This window comes from Colias croceus, chromosome 22 (assembly GCF_905220415.1).
Source record: "Colias croceus chromosome 22, ilColCroc2.1".
Classification (NCBI taxonomy): Eukaryota; Metazoa; Arthropoda; class Insecta; order Lepidoptera; family Pieridae; genus Colias; species Colias croceus.
Genome location: NC_059558.1, coordinates 1,053,613 through 1,070,504, shown reverse-complemented (window position 1 = coordinate 1,070,504; position 16,892 = coordinate 1,053,613). Strand labels below are relative to the sequence as shown.

The 16,892-nt window shown below is 33.9% G+C and overlaps 1 protein-coding gene across 1 annotated transcript; it reads right to left on the bottom strand.

Moving 5' to 3' along the window:
- Nucleotides 1-2,604: 2,604 nt before the first annotated feature.
- On the bottom strand, nt 2,605-16,390 carry LOC123701777 (tRNA (cytosine(34)-C(5))-methyltransferase). Its single transcript, XM_045649336.1, has 14 exons — nt 16,226-16,390; nt 16,053-16,145; nt 15,535-15,743; nt 14,340-14,517; nt 13,949-14,033; nt 13,526-13,665; nt 12,896-13,029; nt 12,211-12,398; nt 7,604-7,748; nt 6,743-7,030; nt 5,274-5,423; nt 4,520-4,686; nt 3,791-3,940; nt 2,605-2,768 (listed from the first exon to the last, which is right to left on the bottom strand). Exons 1-14 carry the CDS (start codon nt 16,286-16,288, stop codon nt 2,614-2,616), a joined length of 2,145 nt encoding a protein of 714 aa, XP_045505292.1. The 5' UTR covers nt 16,289-16,390; the 3' UTR covers nt 2,605-2,613.
- Nucleotides 16,391-16,892: the final 502 nt, after the last annotated feature.

Here is a 16,892-nt window from a genome sequence, read left to right as displayed (position 1 = left end):
CACCGTTCATCCTAACAACGCTGAGTGTTTCTATTTGCGATTATTATTACATACTGTGCGAGGACCAACCTCATTTATAGATTTGAGAAAAGTAGACAATGTTGTTTATCCCAGTTATCATGCAGCTTGCCAAGCGCGTCATTTGCTTGAAAATGATCAGCATTGGGATGACGCTTTAGCAGAATCCTGTGTTAGTGATAATCCAAGACGGTTACGTCATTTATTTGTAACATTACTTACATTTTGTAATTTGTCAGATGCTGTACAATTATGGGAAAAATATAAAGACAAATTTTCAGAAGACTTTCTTAGAAATATATCTAACAATGATGAAGGCACAACTAATGATAATTTCCGTGATCTTGCCATAAATCAGTGCTTATTAGCTCTTCAGGATGAGTTAACAGCAGTTGGCGGTAAATCACTATGTGAATATGGTTTGCCAACACCAACCTCAGTCGGAGAGGTAACTAATAGGGAATATTCCGCAGAGATTGGTTACAACTTAATGGAACTGCTGACAACATTAGAAAACGGTGTCCCAATGATGACTGCAGAACAACGTTCAGTTTATGACCGTGTGTGCGGAAGTGTTCAAAATAATTTGGGAACAATATGGTTTTTAGATGCACCTGGAGGAACTGGGAAAACCTTTTTGACTAAATTAATATTGGCTTATGTTCGAAATCAGCGTAAAATAGCTCTTGCCGTAGCTTCATCTGGGATAGCTGCAACATTGCTACCAGGAGGTAAAACGGCTCACACTATGTTCAAAATACCAATTGATTTAGATCGCACGGAAAGTCCAACCTGTAGTATTTCAAGAAATAGCGACAAAGCAAAGGTATTACGCGAGTGTAATTTAATCATATGGGATGAATGTACGATGGCCCATCGAAAAGCAGTAGAAGCGGTAGATAGAACTTTAAGGGATATAAGACAAAATGATCGACCAATGGGCGGTATCACGGTTTTATTTTGTGGTGATTTCCGACAAACCTTACCGGTAATACCACGGGGAACCCGAGCTGATGAGGTTAGGGCTTGCCTGAAAAGCTCTTATTTGTGGCGTGATATACAATCGGTGCATTTGACTATAAACATGCGAGTGAGAACTGGAGATAACCCAGATGATAGTCAATTTTCTGATTCATTATTAAAGATTGGTGAAGGTACCTATCCACAACTACACCAAGGAAAACTTATTCTGACGCCTGAATTATGTTGTATAGTGCAATCTCAACCACATCTTATATCGTCGGTTTACGGTGACGTAACAAATATATTAAATAGGGACAATTCCTGGCTATGCGAAAGATCTATTTTAACTCCTCGCAATGACCAGGCATCTGAGATTAATAACAAAATACTGTCGAATATACAGGGGGAAAGCAAAGTTTATAGATCAATAAATAGAATGGTCGATGAACAAGAAGCAACTAATTACCCGATAGAATTTTTAAATTCTTTAAATATGCCCGGACTTCCTTCTCACGAAATTTGTTTAAAAATTGGCATTCCGATTATTCTACTCCGAAATTTAAGACCACCACAACTTTGCAATGGAACTCGACTAAAAGTAACCCAGTTGCAACAAAATATAATCGAGGCTCAAATTTTAACAGGTTGCGGTGCAGGAGAAACCGTCTTTATCCCCAGAATACCCTTAATACCAAATAATTTTCCATTCCAATTTAAAAGGACGCAATTCCCAGTATCGGTGTGTTATGCAATGACAATAAATAAGGCTCAAGGGCAGACTTTTCATGTTGCCGGAGTAGATCTCGGTGTCAGTTGTTTCTCGCATGGTCAGTTATACGTTGCTCTTTCCCGTGTTAGCAGTTCTAGAAATCTTTATGTTCACGTGCCGGACGGGTCAACTTTCAATATAGTTTACCCGGAAGCTTTGCGCTAAAGTATTTTGATTCTATAGGTCCTTAAGCCTCATGTGAACCTGATGTAAATAATATTACCAATACATTTTAAATTAATAATACACAAGGAGTTACACGCTGACGTAGTCGCGGGCACAGCTATCTATACTTTTCTGCCGGAAGTCACTATTCCACGCGGACGAAGTCGCGGGCAAAAGCTAGTACTATTATAAATTTGAAGTTTATGGGGATACCTGAATAAAAGTTTGTAATCTTTTACGAATAAACCACTGAATCCATTTTGATGATAATTACATTGAGATACTATTACTACGTATGGAGAAGACACCGCCTACATCACTTATGTTCTGCTCAACAGAGGTCAACCGGCCACACTGCACTCAGTCGCTTTAGCGCGATGGTCACGTTCATGTCTTGTTTGTTTTAAAGCAAAAAACATAAAACTCATCTAATATGCCCTCGAGTGTGTGCAAAGGAATTATACTTTTCATCAGTAATTTAAAACTTGATTCGAGTCATGGAGTGAGGCGATGATTTTGTTATCAAAGATAATCTTGCCGAAGAAGTTTCACTTCTGACACGTGTGCTCGTCACACACGCTCTTTTTTATCATCAACTCAACTGCTCGGTATTTTCCTTCCAAAAAACAGAGCAAAAATAAAAACACCCACTTAAAATATAACAAATATAATTCATAAATGTCATACAAAAATAATTCTTATTTGCTATCTTCCTTTCCTACATCCCCTTTACTCTCGTTAATACCATTAGGTTCAATTTCGTTTGACCCATCTCCCGCCATTGCAATATCTTCTGTGTTTTCTGTCGCTTCAGAACTTTCTGGAACGTCTGCTTTTTTGAATTTGTTTAAATCTGGGAAATTATAACGAAAATTTGTAGAGAATTTTACTTAATGGGACATTTTAGTGTAAAAGGCTATTGGAAAATAGATTCTATTATATTTTATATGAAACAAATAAAACGTAATATTATATTTTACTAGATTTCCGCCCGCGGCTTCGCCCGCGTTTGCAAAGGAAAACCCGCATAGTTCCCGTTCCCGTGGGATTTCCGGGATAAAAACTGTCCTATGTGTTAATCCAAGTTACCCTCTATATCTGTGCTAAATTCATTGTAATCGGTTCAGTAGAATTTGCGTGAAAGAGTAACAAACACACACACACACACACACATCCAAACAAACTTTCTTATTTATAATATTAGTAGGAAGTTACACATTGTTAGTTTTGATCCTCGTTTTTATATGTATATTTTTGTGAAAACCGAACAACTTTTTTGCAGTAGTTTTTAAGCTTATCGCGAATAGACACACATGAGGCGGAGAACTTTCTCCGTTATTTTGACTTTATTTATAACTAGCTGCGCTCCGCGGTTTCACCCGCATTGCTCCGCTCCTGTTGGTCTTATTGTGATGATATATAGCCTATAGCCTTCCTCGAATCCTCGATAAATGGGCTATTTAACACCGAAAGAATTTTTCAAATCGGACCAGTGGTTCTTGAGTTTAGCGCGTTCTAATAAACAAACAAACTCTTCAGCTTTATAATATTAATTATTATAGGTATTATACAATTTGACGATTTTAATTAGACAATTGAAAAGTGCTTTAAGAAGACTAACTGAAGAAAAAAAAATGTGTGCGTGTACTAATGTACACACGTAAGAAGTGAAACTTCTTTATGACCTTATTTTTCAAAAAATAAATTCACTATATGCAACTTTACGTCGAATCACGCGTGGTAGGGATAAGAAAAAGATGGCGCGTAACGGAAAAATGTCACGCGTAACGAAAAAATGTTACACTAAATTTTTTTCCAACCCCGATAAAGAAGTTTCACTTCAACAATTATTATAACAACAATTCGTGAACTCACCATATTTACTATAATCAGCGCCTAACAATCTCAGATAATGTACTGTATCAGACGAAGCAGTGTACGCCCGAAGCGAGTGAACGCCGCGCCAACCAACTAGTTTTAATTCCATGCCTTCATCGTTGTATTCTAGTACGCAACTACCTGATGCTAAATATGAAAAAAGGCAATTTTAGTCAGTATTTTATAAATTTGAACAAGTTATACTTAAGTAAAATCTGAATCTCAGAAATGGCTGCAACTCATTTCATATTATATTACCAACTAGCTTTCTGCCCGCGGCTTCGCTCGTGTTTTCAAAGAAAAACCCGCATAGTTCCCGTTCCCGCGAGATTTCCGAGATAAAATCTCCTATGTGTTAATCCAAGTTACCCTCTATATGAATGGTAATTTTTTTTGAATCGGTTCAGTAGTATTTGCTTGACTAACAAACATACACATATCCATCCTCATACACTTTCGCATTTATAATATTAGTAGAATTTAAACTGAAAAACAAAACTTGTAAAAACAGATCTTTTTTTTTATTTAATAAACCATTTTGTGGGTGCAGAATGTTTTTTTACTTATTGTAATATCATCACAAAGAGCATACAAAAATATTATTCAAAATATTATTATCGATGTAGAGAATTATAAGCGGTAAATTTTTATTTTAGTAAAATTAATTAATCAAATAAAGAGACTTACACATATAGAAAAAAACTTCATATAATCAAAAACACTTACGTAAATCCTTCACAAGTTTCTGCGTGTGTTCCGAGAACATGGTCAAATGTGGGGGGTTGCTGACGTCATCGTTCTGTAGAACAACTATTAGATCCTCTTTTAGTATTTGCACTCGTCTTTTGGGACCTATGTACCGGACTATACTCTGTAACCCCTCTTGGGATAACCTAGAAATTAATATATTTTATACATTAAAAGAAAAAAATATTATATTACACACTATACAAAAAAATGGAAATAAACGCATTCGATTCTAGATATCAGATTTCGATTTTTGTAATAACGTCTCCAGTATTTACAAAGAAAATAGGTTAACTGACATAATAATTGTAGCGACGTTAGTTCTTTAAATTAGAAATTGTTTATATGTTTAGAATGGTTTATTAGTAGAATCAAATATTAAAATTATTCGTATCAGTCATTATTATTATAAACTAGCGGTCCGCCCCGGCTTCGTCCGTGGTACAAATTTACGTTTTCTCTACATAAAAACCATCCACGTACTTCAAGGAATATAATAAAAAAAGAATTATCGAAATCAGTTCAGCCGTTCTCGAGTTATGCGCTTACCAACACATTTTGCGATTCATTTTTATATTATAAGATAAGTAATTGTTATTGAAAAAATTTAAGCAAATGTGCTAACAAAACGAAATAACATATTATTCTGTCGTTACTATTACGTTGTTGAATTTCGTTGAACTGTCAAATGTTGCCTATTATTAAAATGGCTCTACTATAATAAGTTACTTACCTAAAAGCACAAGTCATGTTCTTATTATCACAACGTACGAAGGTTTTCACTCCTGTGTTTATTATTTTAATATTGGCTTCATTCCTTTTCACTATGTCTTTCACGATAGGAGAAACTAGGTATATATTCTTCTTTTTGCCTACGTGGCATCTGTAATAAATATATTTTTTGTTTTAACGTTATCTATACATATAATAAATCTGTAGAAAAGTCAATTCTGTACATTGAAAATATTGAAAAAATAAATAGCAGGGGGTGTTACTGGATCGATACCAAACCCAAATATGTGATTAAAAAAATTTTTGTCTGTCTGTCTGTCTGTCTGTCTGTCTGTATGTGAAGGCATCACGTGAAAACTAGCGGTTCGATTTTGATGAAACTTGGTATAATTATACCTTATTATCCTGGGCGTAAAATAGGATACTTTTTATCCTGGAAAAATACGTAGAAAAAAATTAATCCTAATTTTTCAGTTTTATCCATAGACGTTGTTCCGTAGAACCGCGAACACACGTTGCGTATTATTATAGGCCTAGCCGTATTTGGGAATTGGGTCCAATAGATATTTATAAGATGTTATTGACAGAGGTACTCAAAATGGAGAAATAACCATCCACGCGAAGACCGACATCCGCGCGGACGGAGTCGCGGGCGGAAGCTAGTTAATAATAAATTAGTTTCTTTTCTTTATCGGATGGATGTACGTTTATCGAAATCTATACTAATATTATAAAGCTGAAGAGTTTGTTTGATTGTTTGAACGCGCTAATCTCAGGAACTACTGGTCCGATTTGAAAAATTTTTTCGGTGTTAGATAGCCCATTTATCGGGGAAGGCTATAGGCTATAATATATCATGACGCTAAGACCAACAGGAGCGGAGCAATGCGGGTGAAACCGCGGGGAACAGCTAGTGTAATATCAAGTTGTTATATGATGTAAAAACTTTTCGATCCAACCAAGAGAATGATTGACTCATCGCCATGTTGTGACGTCATAACTGTTTCAATTGAATTTTTGATTGAAACTTCTTTAGGCGAGTTCAGATTAAAATTTCAAGGTCGCATCATGGTAATATCGTCACGTCATGGAGTACGGCGATGATTTTGGTATCTTTGAGTCTTGCCAAAAAAGTTTTACTTCTAACACGTGTGCTCGGCAAACACGCTCATTTTTTTGTAAGAGACAGACCAATTAAAGATTAAGAATTCTTAAAGAATAAAAAAATTCGATCACAAGGCGGGACTCGAAAAGTGGCACGAGTGGCTGAGTTGGTCAGGCATCCGCCCCGGTTTGGCGCGAAAGGATGCGGGTTCGAGTCCCGCCTCGTGATATATAAATCGTTCTTTATAAATTAATATTTATAGAGCATTTGAATGCCATTAAACCAAAAATATCAAATTTGATTAAGAATTCTTTAAAAAAATACAAATTCCGACAAATCAACTAACAAAATTAAAAAATAATAACCTGGTCAATAAACACGAAGCGTCAAATTCATTCAGATCATAATACTCCTTAATAGACGGAAAGACATCTTCATTCTCCCCAGAAAAGAACACAAATGGATCCTCCTTATATCCCCCCAGTCTTCTCTTCTTCTTCGGCGGCTCTTTCTTCTCTTCTTTCTTCTCTACTTCTTCTTTTGACTCTTCTTTTTGATCTTTTTGGTCTTTTTCCCAAGGTAGAGGGTTGACTTTCTCGAATACAGCGACGAAGAAACCGCCTGTGTCTTGATGGTGGGGTAGGATTCTTATGCTGAAAGTTTAAAGTGCAGATAATAACATAATAATACATAAGCATTACAATGCAATATTATAAACGGGCAAAACCACGCGAAAACCATTGAAAGAATTTTGATGATGCTTGGCAATGATGTAAATTATAATAGAAACACTAAAAATACGATCATTTTATTATCTAGTTACTCAAAGTACCTATTTGTCCGATAATAATACGGCCAATTAGAAAGGTGCTTGATAATTGTAATATTTCTTTTATTTAATTTGGGAGCTCTATATATAACTACTACTTGCAATTTATGATTTAAAATTTTCATTTCTTGATATATCAAGTTTTTGTGCCTAATTTTTGCCGCGATGAAACATCTCATTCCAATGGGAATGAGAAATGCATACGAAACCGCGGGTAGAAAGCTATATTATTTTTGAAGTGACAGTTCCTTAGGCGCGCTGAGAGTAAAATTTCAAGATCGCGTCATGACAATACCATCAAGATGGAATAGGGCGATTATGGTATCTTAGAATCTTGTCAAAGAAGTTTCACTTCTGACACGTGTGCTCGGCACACACGCTCATTTTATTTACTTACCACTTATCCAAGTGATATTTAGCAGCGCTTTCAGGAGTTGGCGGGAACATCTGCGGTCTGACAACCGTCTGCCATTTTTCCGGCACATCTTCGTATTTTTCGTAAAACACCATGTCTTTTGACGCCGGTCTCCAGTATGTCATACCTGGGAACAATTTAGGAAATTATTTTTGTTCTATTTTTCAACGACAGTTTTCTTTTTATTTCAAGCTTGATATGGAAATGTTGAAACTACAAATTCGTACATTTAATTTATAATTCTTTTCCCCCGTTTCAATAATGTATACTTAATATTATAAATTGAACAGTTTGTTTGTTTAACCGCGCTCATCTCAGGAACTACTGGTCCGATTTGAAAAATTCTTTCCGTGTAGTAGTATGTAGACCATTTATCAAGGAAGGCTAGGCCAGGACATAGCATCACATCAATCAATCTCACACTGTCCCCGGGCTCTTGCAGCAGTCTATGGACCACCACTTCTTTCTCTATACACTTAAGGTGATTGCTACGATCTGTTCCCAGCCAATGTCCCGCTAGATGGCGCTGAATTCTACATTTCTAGTTTATTTGAGTTTTTGCGTAATTGGAAAAGATTAAGGTCGTAGGAATAGTCATGGCGATTACTGAATATTATATTTTATTTAAATATGTCATATCATTGCCTTAAAATCCACCCAATTCGGTAAAACCATGCGTTTTAACATCTGTCATTGCATACAGGGTCGTTTACACACACAGACGTATACAAAAATGATAAAGATTGAACTCTAGATGGCGTGAATGTAAAACAAGTTTGGCGTGTATGTATTTGAGTAGTTAGTAGCATATTATATTCTGAATTTCTGATCCATGCCTATTCACTCAAAACTACCTAATAACACTAATGATTTGTAACAGTAAATTATTTCAATAGGTAGGTATTTGAACATTTCCCAACAAGACGTAAGAATAATTATTCGTAGGTATACAAGATACAATAACAAATCTAATACACTATTTATTATTTTATTATTTACTAGCGGTCCGCCCCGGCTTCGCCCGTGGTACATGTTTACGTTTTCTCTCCATAAGAAGTAAGAACCATCCTCGTACTTCAAGGAATATAATAAAAAAAGAATTATCGAAATCGGTTCAGCCGTTCTCGAGTTATGCGCTTACCAACACATTTTGCGATTCATTTTTATATTAGACTAGCGGTCCGCCCCGGCTTCGCCCGTGGTACATGTTTACGTTTTCTCTACATAAGAACCATCCTCGTACTTCAAGGAATATAATAAAAAAAGAATTATCGAAATCGGTTCAGCCGTTCTCGAGTTATGCGCTTACCAACACATTTTGCGATTCATTTATATATATATAAGATTATGTGAAAATAACCAGGAAGGTGAAAAACATATTTACGAAAACATAGTAACATATGGCTGTCGCTACAATAATTATATTTCAATTTTATCTTTTTATACCTAGTAGAACTGGCCGACGAATAAAAAAAATCGTATTAGAATACAATATATTACGGAACAAAAAAAGGATTGTAACTGAATTAGGTAGGTATGTTTGTTTCTGGGCGCACCGTTTTCGACGACGCGACGCGACGCGCGACGTAAGCGTATAATAGGTATAGGTACCTACTTTGCTAAAACAAACTAATAAAATTGTGTGTCTGTCTGAAAATTCGGAAAAGCATATTTTGCAAGTTTGTGATTACTTTGATAGTTTACCGATTTATAATAATTGTAATTGTAATTGTATAATATATAATTTGCAATGTGGTGAAATTTCATAAAAATCACGGGCCAATTTTTTGTTTTGAATCCCACCGAAAATATAATTGCGTTATTAGAATAATTAATTACTATACCTACCCACGATCAATTATTACAATATAGTCTCAAATGCATACTAGAGAAATATTGCAATTTGATTCAATTAAAATGCATAGCATACAAAAATAAATTCACAACACAAGAAATTCCGCGCGCAAATCATAGCGCGTGTCAATGAAATCAAGAATGTTTTATATCAAGCCGACGCGGACGAGCGACGACGCGACGCCGAACAAAAGTACCTACGACGGACGACCACGCTTCGAGTTGCCAAACACACAGCCAAACAACAATAATGAGTAATAAATTGTTTACAAAAAAAACAAGTTTTCCATTTTTCTGTATGAGTAGACAGAACTTCAAAACGTCACCTGCTACGGTTTATATTATGAACGATGGTTATAAAAATAAAAGTTATATTTGTTGGTGTAAACTATTTTATTGATCAATAATTTTGGAATTTAAAACTGTCAACATTGATTACAATAAAACGCAGTTTTATTTTATTACACTATTGTTTTTTTATCAAAACATGTATTTGAAGTACCATATAATATTATGCTGATCCAAGCATTTTCACTCAAAACTAATATCACTAATGATTTGTAAAAGTAAATTATTTCAATATACATTTCATAAACAACAAGTAAGAATAATTATTATTATTCCTACCTACAACAACAAACCTAAAACACTATTTACTATGGGAAAATAACCAGGAAGGTGAAAAACATTATATTATTATTTACGATTTCGACGCACTCGACTTTTAGTAAAATATAGGTAGTAGGTAAACATAATATTATGGTTTTGATTTTTGCTACTAGTATAAGAAAACTGCGTGTTCAAACTACTTGTTTGTCTGTCTGAAAATTCGGAAGTACTTTGGTAGTTTACCGATTTATAATAATATTGTATATATCGTAATATTCAAACACAATAAAATATGATATACTGATTTATCACTGGTTTCAGTGATGAACTGATGAGTCAATGTTAGCCACTATACTTTCGTCATACGTGTGTATGATTGATGTGATTTGCAACGTGGTGATATTTCAGAAAAATCACGGGTCAAATTGTCCCACCGAAAATATAACTGCGTTATAAGAATAACTATACCTACGATAAATTATACATAATACACTATAGTCTCAAATGCATACTAGTGAAATATTTTATTTAAATCAATAAAATAAAAAAAAAATAAAAAATAATAATAATACAAAAATAAATTCACAACACAAGAAAATCCGCGCGCAAATCATAGCGCGTGACAATGAAATCAAGAACTTTCGAGCCGACGCGACGCGGACGACGAAGGAGCCTAACAAAAGTACCTACAATCATAGGCGGCTCGTGACAAAATTGTATGGCCGTGTTCACTTGAAATAAAACAACGAAAATAGGTACCTACAATAGCGTTAGCAGTACAAAAAAAATGAGCACCACATTATAAATGTCTATTTAATATTTATACACTAAAAATTATAGAGTATTTCAAAACGAATTCAATTATTATTTAGCAATAATTAGAAAATCCCCGAATTTGCATTCGTGATCGTATTCATAGTGTTTGTCTACACTAATATTATAAAGAGGAAAACTTTGTTTGTTTGTTTGATTGTAATGAATAGGCTCATAAACTACTGGACATTTTACCAATGTTTGCAAGTTTGTGATTACTTTGATAGTTTACCGATTTATAATAATTGTATACTTATATCATTGTTTAAAAATATTCAAACACAATATGATATAGGTACTGATTTATCACTGGTTTCAGTGATGAACTGATGAGTCAATGTTAGCCACAATACTAATCACTTTCGTCATACATGTGTATGAACTATGATTGATGTGATTTGCAATGTGGTGAAATTTCATAAAAATCACGGGCCAATTTTTTGTTTTGAATCCCACCGAAAATACATATATTACTAATTGCGTTATTAGAATAATTAATTACTATACCCACGATCAATTATTACAATTTACAATATAGTCTCAAATGCATACTAGAGAAACATTGCAATTTGAATCAATTAAAATGCTTAACATACAAAAATAAATTCACAACACAAGAAATTCCGCGCGCAAATCATAGCGCGTGTCAATGAAATCAAGAATGTAATTTATATCAAGCCGACGACGACGCCGAACTAAAGTACCTACAGTACCATTTACCTTCAGTGTACAATACAGTTTACAGACCTACGACGGACGAACAATAATGAGTAATAAATTGTTTACAAAAAAAAACATAGTTTCTAAGGTCATTAGTTTTATTTTATTTTATTGTTATTTTCTTTGAACGATTGGAAATGAAATTACTTAATTTTTACACAGAACTTTGATTTATTAGAATTATGCTCATTATGTATATAAGATAACGAACGCGAATGCACGACATCTAGCGCGTCTTATGTCTAAACATCGCCTTTCGTTTAGACATTGACGCGCTAGATCTGTAATAAGTATATAGTCTATGCGCTAGATGTCGTGCTTTATGTCGTGTTTCGCTTGGCAAAAGTCACGCACACTACTGTAGAAGTGTCAAATTTTTCCGGTATTTTACTGTTGTTTTTTTAAGTAAATATTGTAAATTATTGATTAAAAAGGTCGAACGCGCACACATTTCATTATAGAGAAGTGATAAAATGATTAGTTTTAAAGAAATAGTGTCTGTGTTAAGTGTTTAGAGGTAATCAAAAATGTATGGAGGGACGGTCGGAACATCCACCTTAAGGATAATATACACTATAATATTATATATATACCTTTGATAAACTTCAATCCAGGCAGTTTCTCAGCCACATCGACCAGTCTCACACTGTCCCCAGCCTCTTGCAGCAGTCTATGGACCACAGCTTCGTTCTCTATGGGGTTAAAAGAACAGGTGGAATAGACGAGACGACCTCCCAGCTCGAGGAGCTCACAGCCACGACGGAGGATCCTGTATTGGATGCTGGAAGGGATATAAATATTTTTGTAATGTGGAATATTGGTAATATAATTAGAAAATTGCTTGATGAAAATGTGTCATAAAAATGTTCTTTAGGTTAAGTAGATTTAAATGTATTTATCAAGCTTGTTGTGGCAATAAACGTATTCATTCATTCATTCATTCGTTCAAAATAATGTGTAAAAATGAGCAAGAGCAATTATAGCAATAATAAATAAATTAAAACATTTTTAAATGCATGTAGTAATCAAAAATGGCTACGAAAGCGTCAAACGTTTACGAGTCGTAAGTGTGCTTAAATAGCCTAATAATGATAGTTCCCGTTCCTGTGGTATTTTCGTGATAAAAACTATAATATGTGTTAATCCAAGTTATCTTCTATGTATGTTCAAAATTGCATGAAAATCGGTTCAGCAGTTTTTGCGTGAAGGAGTCACAAACAAACCTACAAACTTTCGCATTTATAATATTAGTAGGATGTATTATTTATAAAATCTCACCCATGCAAATTGTTCCCATTGCCGGTAGACCACTTGAGCCAAATATCGGGATTTTTCCGCAACGTGGCGTCTCCTGAACAAGGCACATCGCACAGTATTCGGTCGTATTTCAGTGCTTTCGTCGCTTCTGGATTCTAAAAGTAAAAATATTTATTAATTCGAAAAAAAGAGCGCGTGTGTACATACACGTGTCAGATGTGAAACTCCTTTGGCAAGATTCAAAAATACTAATTGCCTTACTCCATGACGTGACGGTAATGCCATGACGCGATTTTGAAATTTTAATGATGACTAAAGAAGTTTCAATTCAATAATTTGAAAATAAATTACTTACTCTATAAATTGTAGGTTTTAGATGAACCAAATGTTGTTATTTTGCATCAATTAGTTTAATTTTTAAATAACTTCATTGATATTTTAAGGAGCGAGTTGTCTTTAATATTTAGTTATAGTTCTCTTTGTCTCTCTCATCCCTACGACTTTTTATAATTTTTATAATCTATAGTAAAGAAAACCATGTAAGCATCTCTTTACTACACTTATAAGTTATTAATAAAACGGGACCAAGCACAGAACCTCGCGGGACACCCGATACAAAATATATACAAAAATAACATTTATAAAGCTTACCTCTGGATCAGTTATAGTGAGTGTGGGCATTACAGCTGAATCGTGGTTTGTGATGATAATTGAGGGAGAATTTAGACGTTTTGCTTGATGTACCAACATGTAACATCTGCTGTTATCCACGTCGTTTGCTATTACGAAGCCTGAAAATTTTAATAAATCTTGAAAATTATTATATTTATAAATTATTTTAATTATATGTTTGTCCAAATACAAGACGTATTCTTGTTAATTTTTAATAAAAAAAGTCAAATGTATGATTAAGAGAGAATAATCGAAAAAGTAATAAGAGGTTTAACAAATTTAAATCGCGATCAAATACTTTAAAGCTAAATTTAGCTTATATTCGTAAAAGTAGATATTTGTAAAAAAAGTAGATATTTGTAGAAAAAAAGTATCAAATTTACAAACACTCAAAGAACTCACCAGTAGGCATTTTATCTTCATCAGCATGTAGAAACTCAATTAATTGTGCCGTTTTTGACCCTGGCGCTGCACACATATCCAATACCTAAAACATAGATAACAGTTTATTTACTCAATTTATGATTAGATGATTATTTCTGATTTGAAAACTTTATCAAACTTGATCTTGTGTCACCGACATGTTAATGTTTAAAATTTTTAATTCAATTCGATAAAATACCCTTTCTATTGATATATCCAATGACTTCTTACTTTTAAATTTAATTTATTGTGGTTGATGCAGATTTACGAATAGTAATTTCGTAATGTCCTTTACATTTAAACATTAATTTAGATTTTTTGCATATATGTATATATTTAAAAAAAATGAACATTATCTGCAAGATATTACCTTATGATGAGGCTCCACTTGCAGTGCCACCGGTGGTATCATGGAAACAGCTTCTTGCCTCGACACTCCCCCCGCTGCAGTCTCCGCTACTAGGAAATTATGCAGCTTGTACAGAGGTTCGCTGCGACGAATGTCCGTGCGGGAGAGACGTAACTGCCAGGCTAGACCACCTGGGTACCTAGGGAGATAATATATATAGATAAAAATTTAGTTTAATGATAGATATACAATAGCGAAGCAGCAATATCAACCAAAGCATATTTATTTTATTTAGTTGAATATTGACTATACCTGCAAGACTGACAATGATTTTATGCTGCCAATAAATGTTTATTATACTAAAAAAAAAAATAATTTTAGAAGTAAAAGTAAATAAAATAGGAAATAGTTATTGTGTGCTTCATTTCAAAATCTTAACAAATAAATTCTGTTTGATCAAGAGGTAACAATGCAACTATAAATTAATATATGCACACCTAATCTTGATTATAATTTATAACATTGAACAGCCCCCCTAGCCAAGTGGCTTTCTGTTAGCGTAGCGTTCAATAGAATAGACTACGAGTGTATGAGATTGACGTAAGCTGTAGATACGTTTGTCTACAGCTTACGTCAATCTCATACATTCGTAGTCTATTCTATTGAACGCTACGCTAACAGAAAACCACTTGGCTAGGGGGGCATGAGTTGCAGTAGAAAAATCTGATGGGAAGATCCATTGCAATGCATAATATTTAAATATAATATTATCTATACATACTCATACTAATACTAATCTATACTAATATTATAAAGCTGAAGAGTTTGTTTGTTTGTTTGTTTGAACGTACTAATCTCGGGAACTACTGGTCCGATTTGAAAAATTCTTTCGGTGTTAGATAGCCCATTTATTGAGGAAGGCTATAGGCTATATATCATCACGCTAAGACCAACAGGTGCGAAGCAATGCGGGTGAAACCACGGGGAACAGCAAGTAATATAATAAACTGAAGAGTTTGTTTGTTTGTTTGAACGCGCTAATCTCAGGAACTACTGATCTCGTTTGAAAAATTCTTTCAGTGATAGATAGCCTATTTATCCAGGAAGGCTAAAGGCTATATATCATCACACTAAGACCAATAGGAGCGGAGCAATGCTGGTAAAACCGTGGGGCACAGCTAGTCACTTATATAATGGATAAATAGAAAGTATATACCAAGGCAAGTTTATAGGTTTAATCTCCTCATCCTGACCATCAACCTTCAGTTTCATATTGAGTATCTCCGAGAAATATTGACTCGTTACAATTTTCATTAGCGCATTGGCTTCACATTTTGATCCAGTTATCCTGAATGCTGTTGGCAAGTTCTCTTTGAGGGATTTCATGAATTCGTCCCATTCCGCATCAGGACATACTTTTTGAGCCTAGAATTCAAAGAAAAAATAATGTGAAGTTTCGTTAATAACTAACATAGAAAATGAAAAAGTAAAATGTGACATGAAACTTTATGCATTCTCTCAAAATTGATTAATTGGACTTATTTAAAATTGTTTAAATGCAGATAATATTTAGATCTATTTCAATTATTTTTACAGTACTTTTCATTTGATTAACTTTCTTTACTAGCTCATAGGTCTAATTTAGAGAAGATATACAACTAAATGTGGGCAACTTCCAATGAGCTTAACAATAGCTGATTTTACTAATAACCTAAAAATATAAAGAAAAATAACCTTATAGTACTCTTCAAACACAGCATTTTCCCTCACTATATCTTCATAGTGTTTACGATTATCCTCTGTGGGCTTTGGCTGTGGATTCTTCTCCTAAAATTTTATATAAAAATTAATAATTTTAATCATTATTCACACAAACCATGAACAGATTGTAAACATTGGTATATTACCTGTTCCCTTTTCTCACGCTTTCGCTGTGCGAACTTATTTACGTTACGATTTTTGCGACCCATTACTCCTTAAATATTCTCCAAGTGATACAAAACGTTTTTGATTGAAAATGTTCGAAAACATTCAATTTAAATAACACATTTAAATTGAACGCCGCCGGCGAAACACGCTACTTGACGTGTCAATGTCAAGTGTCAACTGTCATTATCGAAGCAGAAATGAGAAAATATGTTCGGCATGATGATCATATCAGATACATTATAGCTAAAAGAATTAGGTAATTAAATATTTTATGTACCTTATAAACATTATTTATTTATTAGTTATACATGAAATTTAATATAAATTTATATTTTTAATCAATAACTCATTACTTATTATTAAAAATATTATGAAATTTCAATTTATGAAAAATGTCATATAGAATGTAGTTCACAAGTGAAATTTTGCTAAATCAGCTGAGAGTTTGTCCAACAGGCAACAATTTGACATTTCGCAACTCGCAAGTCCAAAGAGTATAATGTATAATAGGGCATAGAGAGCCCTCTTGAAGCATATGAAGGCCAACCTATTTGACTTTGACTGGCGACAATGAGCCCTCTGGATTTTGGGGTTAGAACTAATTCCATATACCTACATACATATATACGTTAATATACATAGTAG

Excerpts from the sequence above, each read along its gene's own strand:
- LOC123701777 (XM_045649336.1), bottom strand. The coding sequence starts at position 16,288 with ATGGGTCGCAAAAATCGTAACGTAAATAAGTTCGCACAGCGAAAGCGT. Across the intron at positions 13,030-13,525 it reads TCACTATAACTGATCCAGAG|AATCCAGAAGCGACGAAAGC; the intron begins GTAAGCTTTATA and ends TTTTACTTTTAG. Across the intron at positions 3,941-4,519 it reads GAAACTTGTGAAGGATTTAC|CATCAGGTAGTTGCGTACTA; the intron begins GTAAGTGTTTTT and ends TTTCATATTTAG.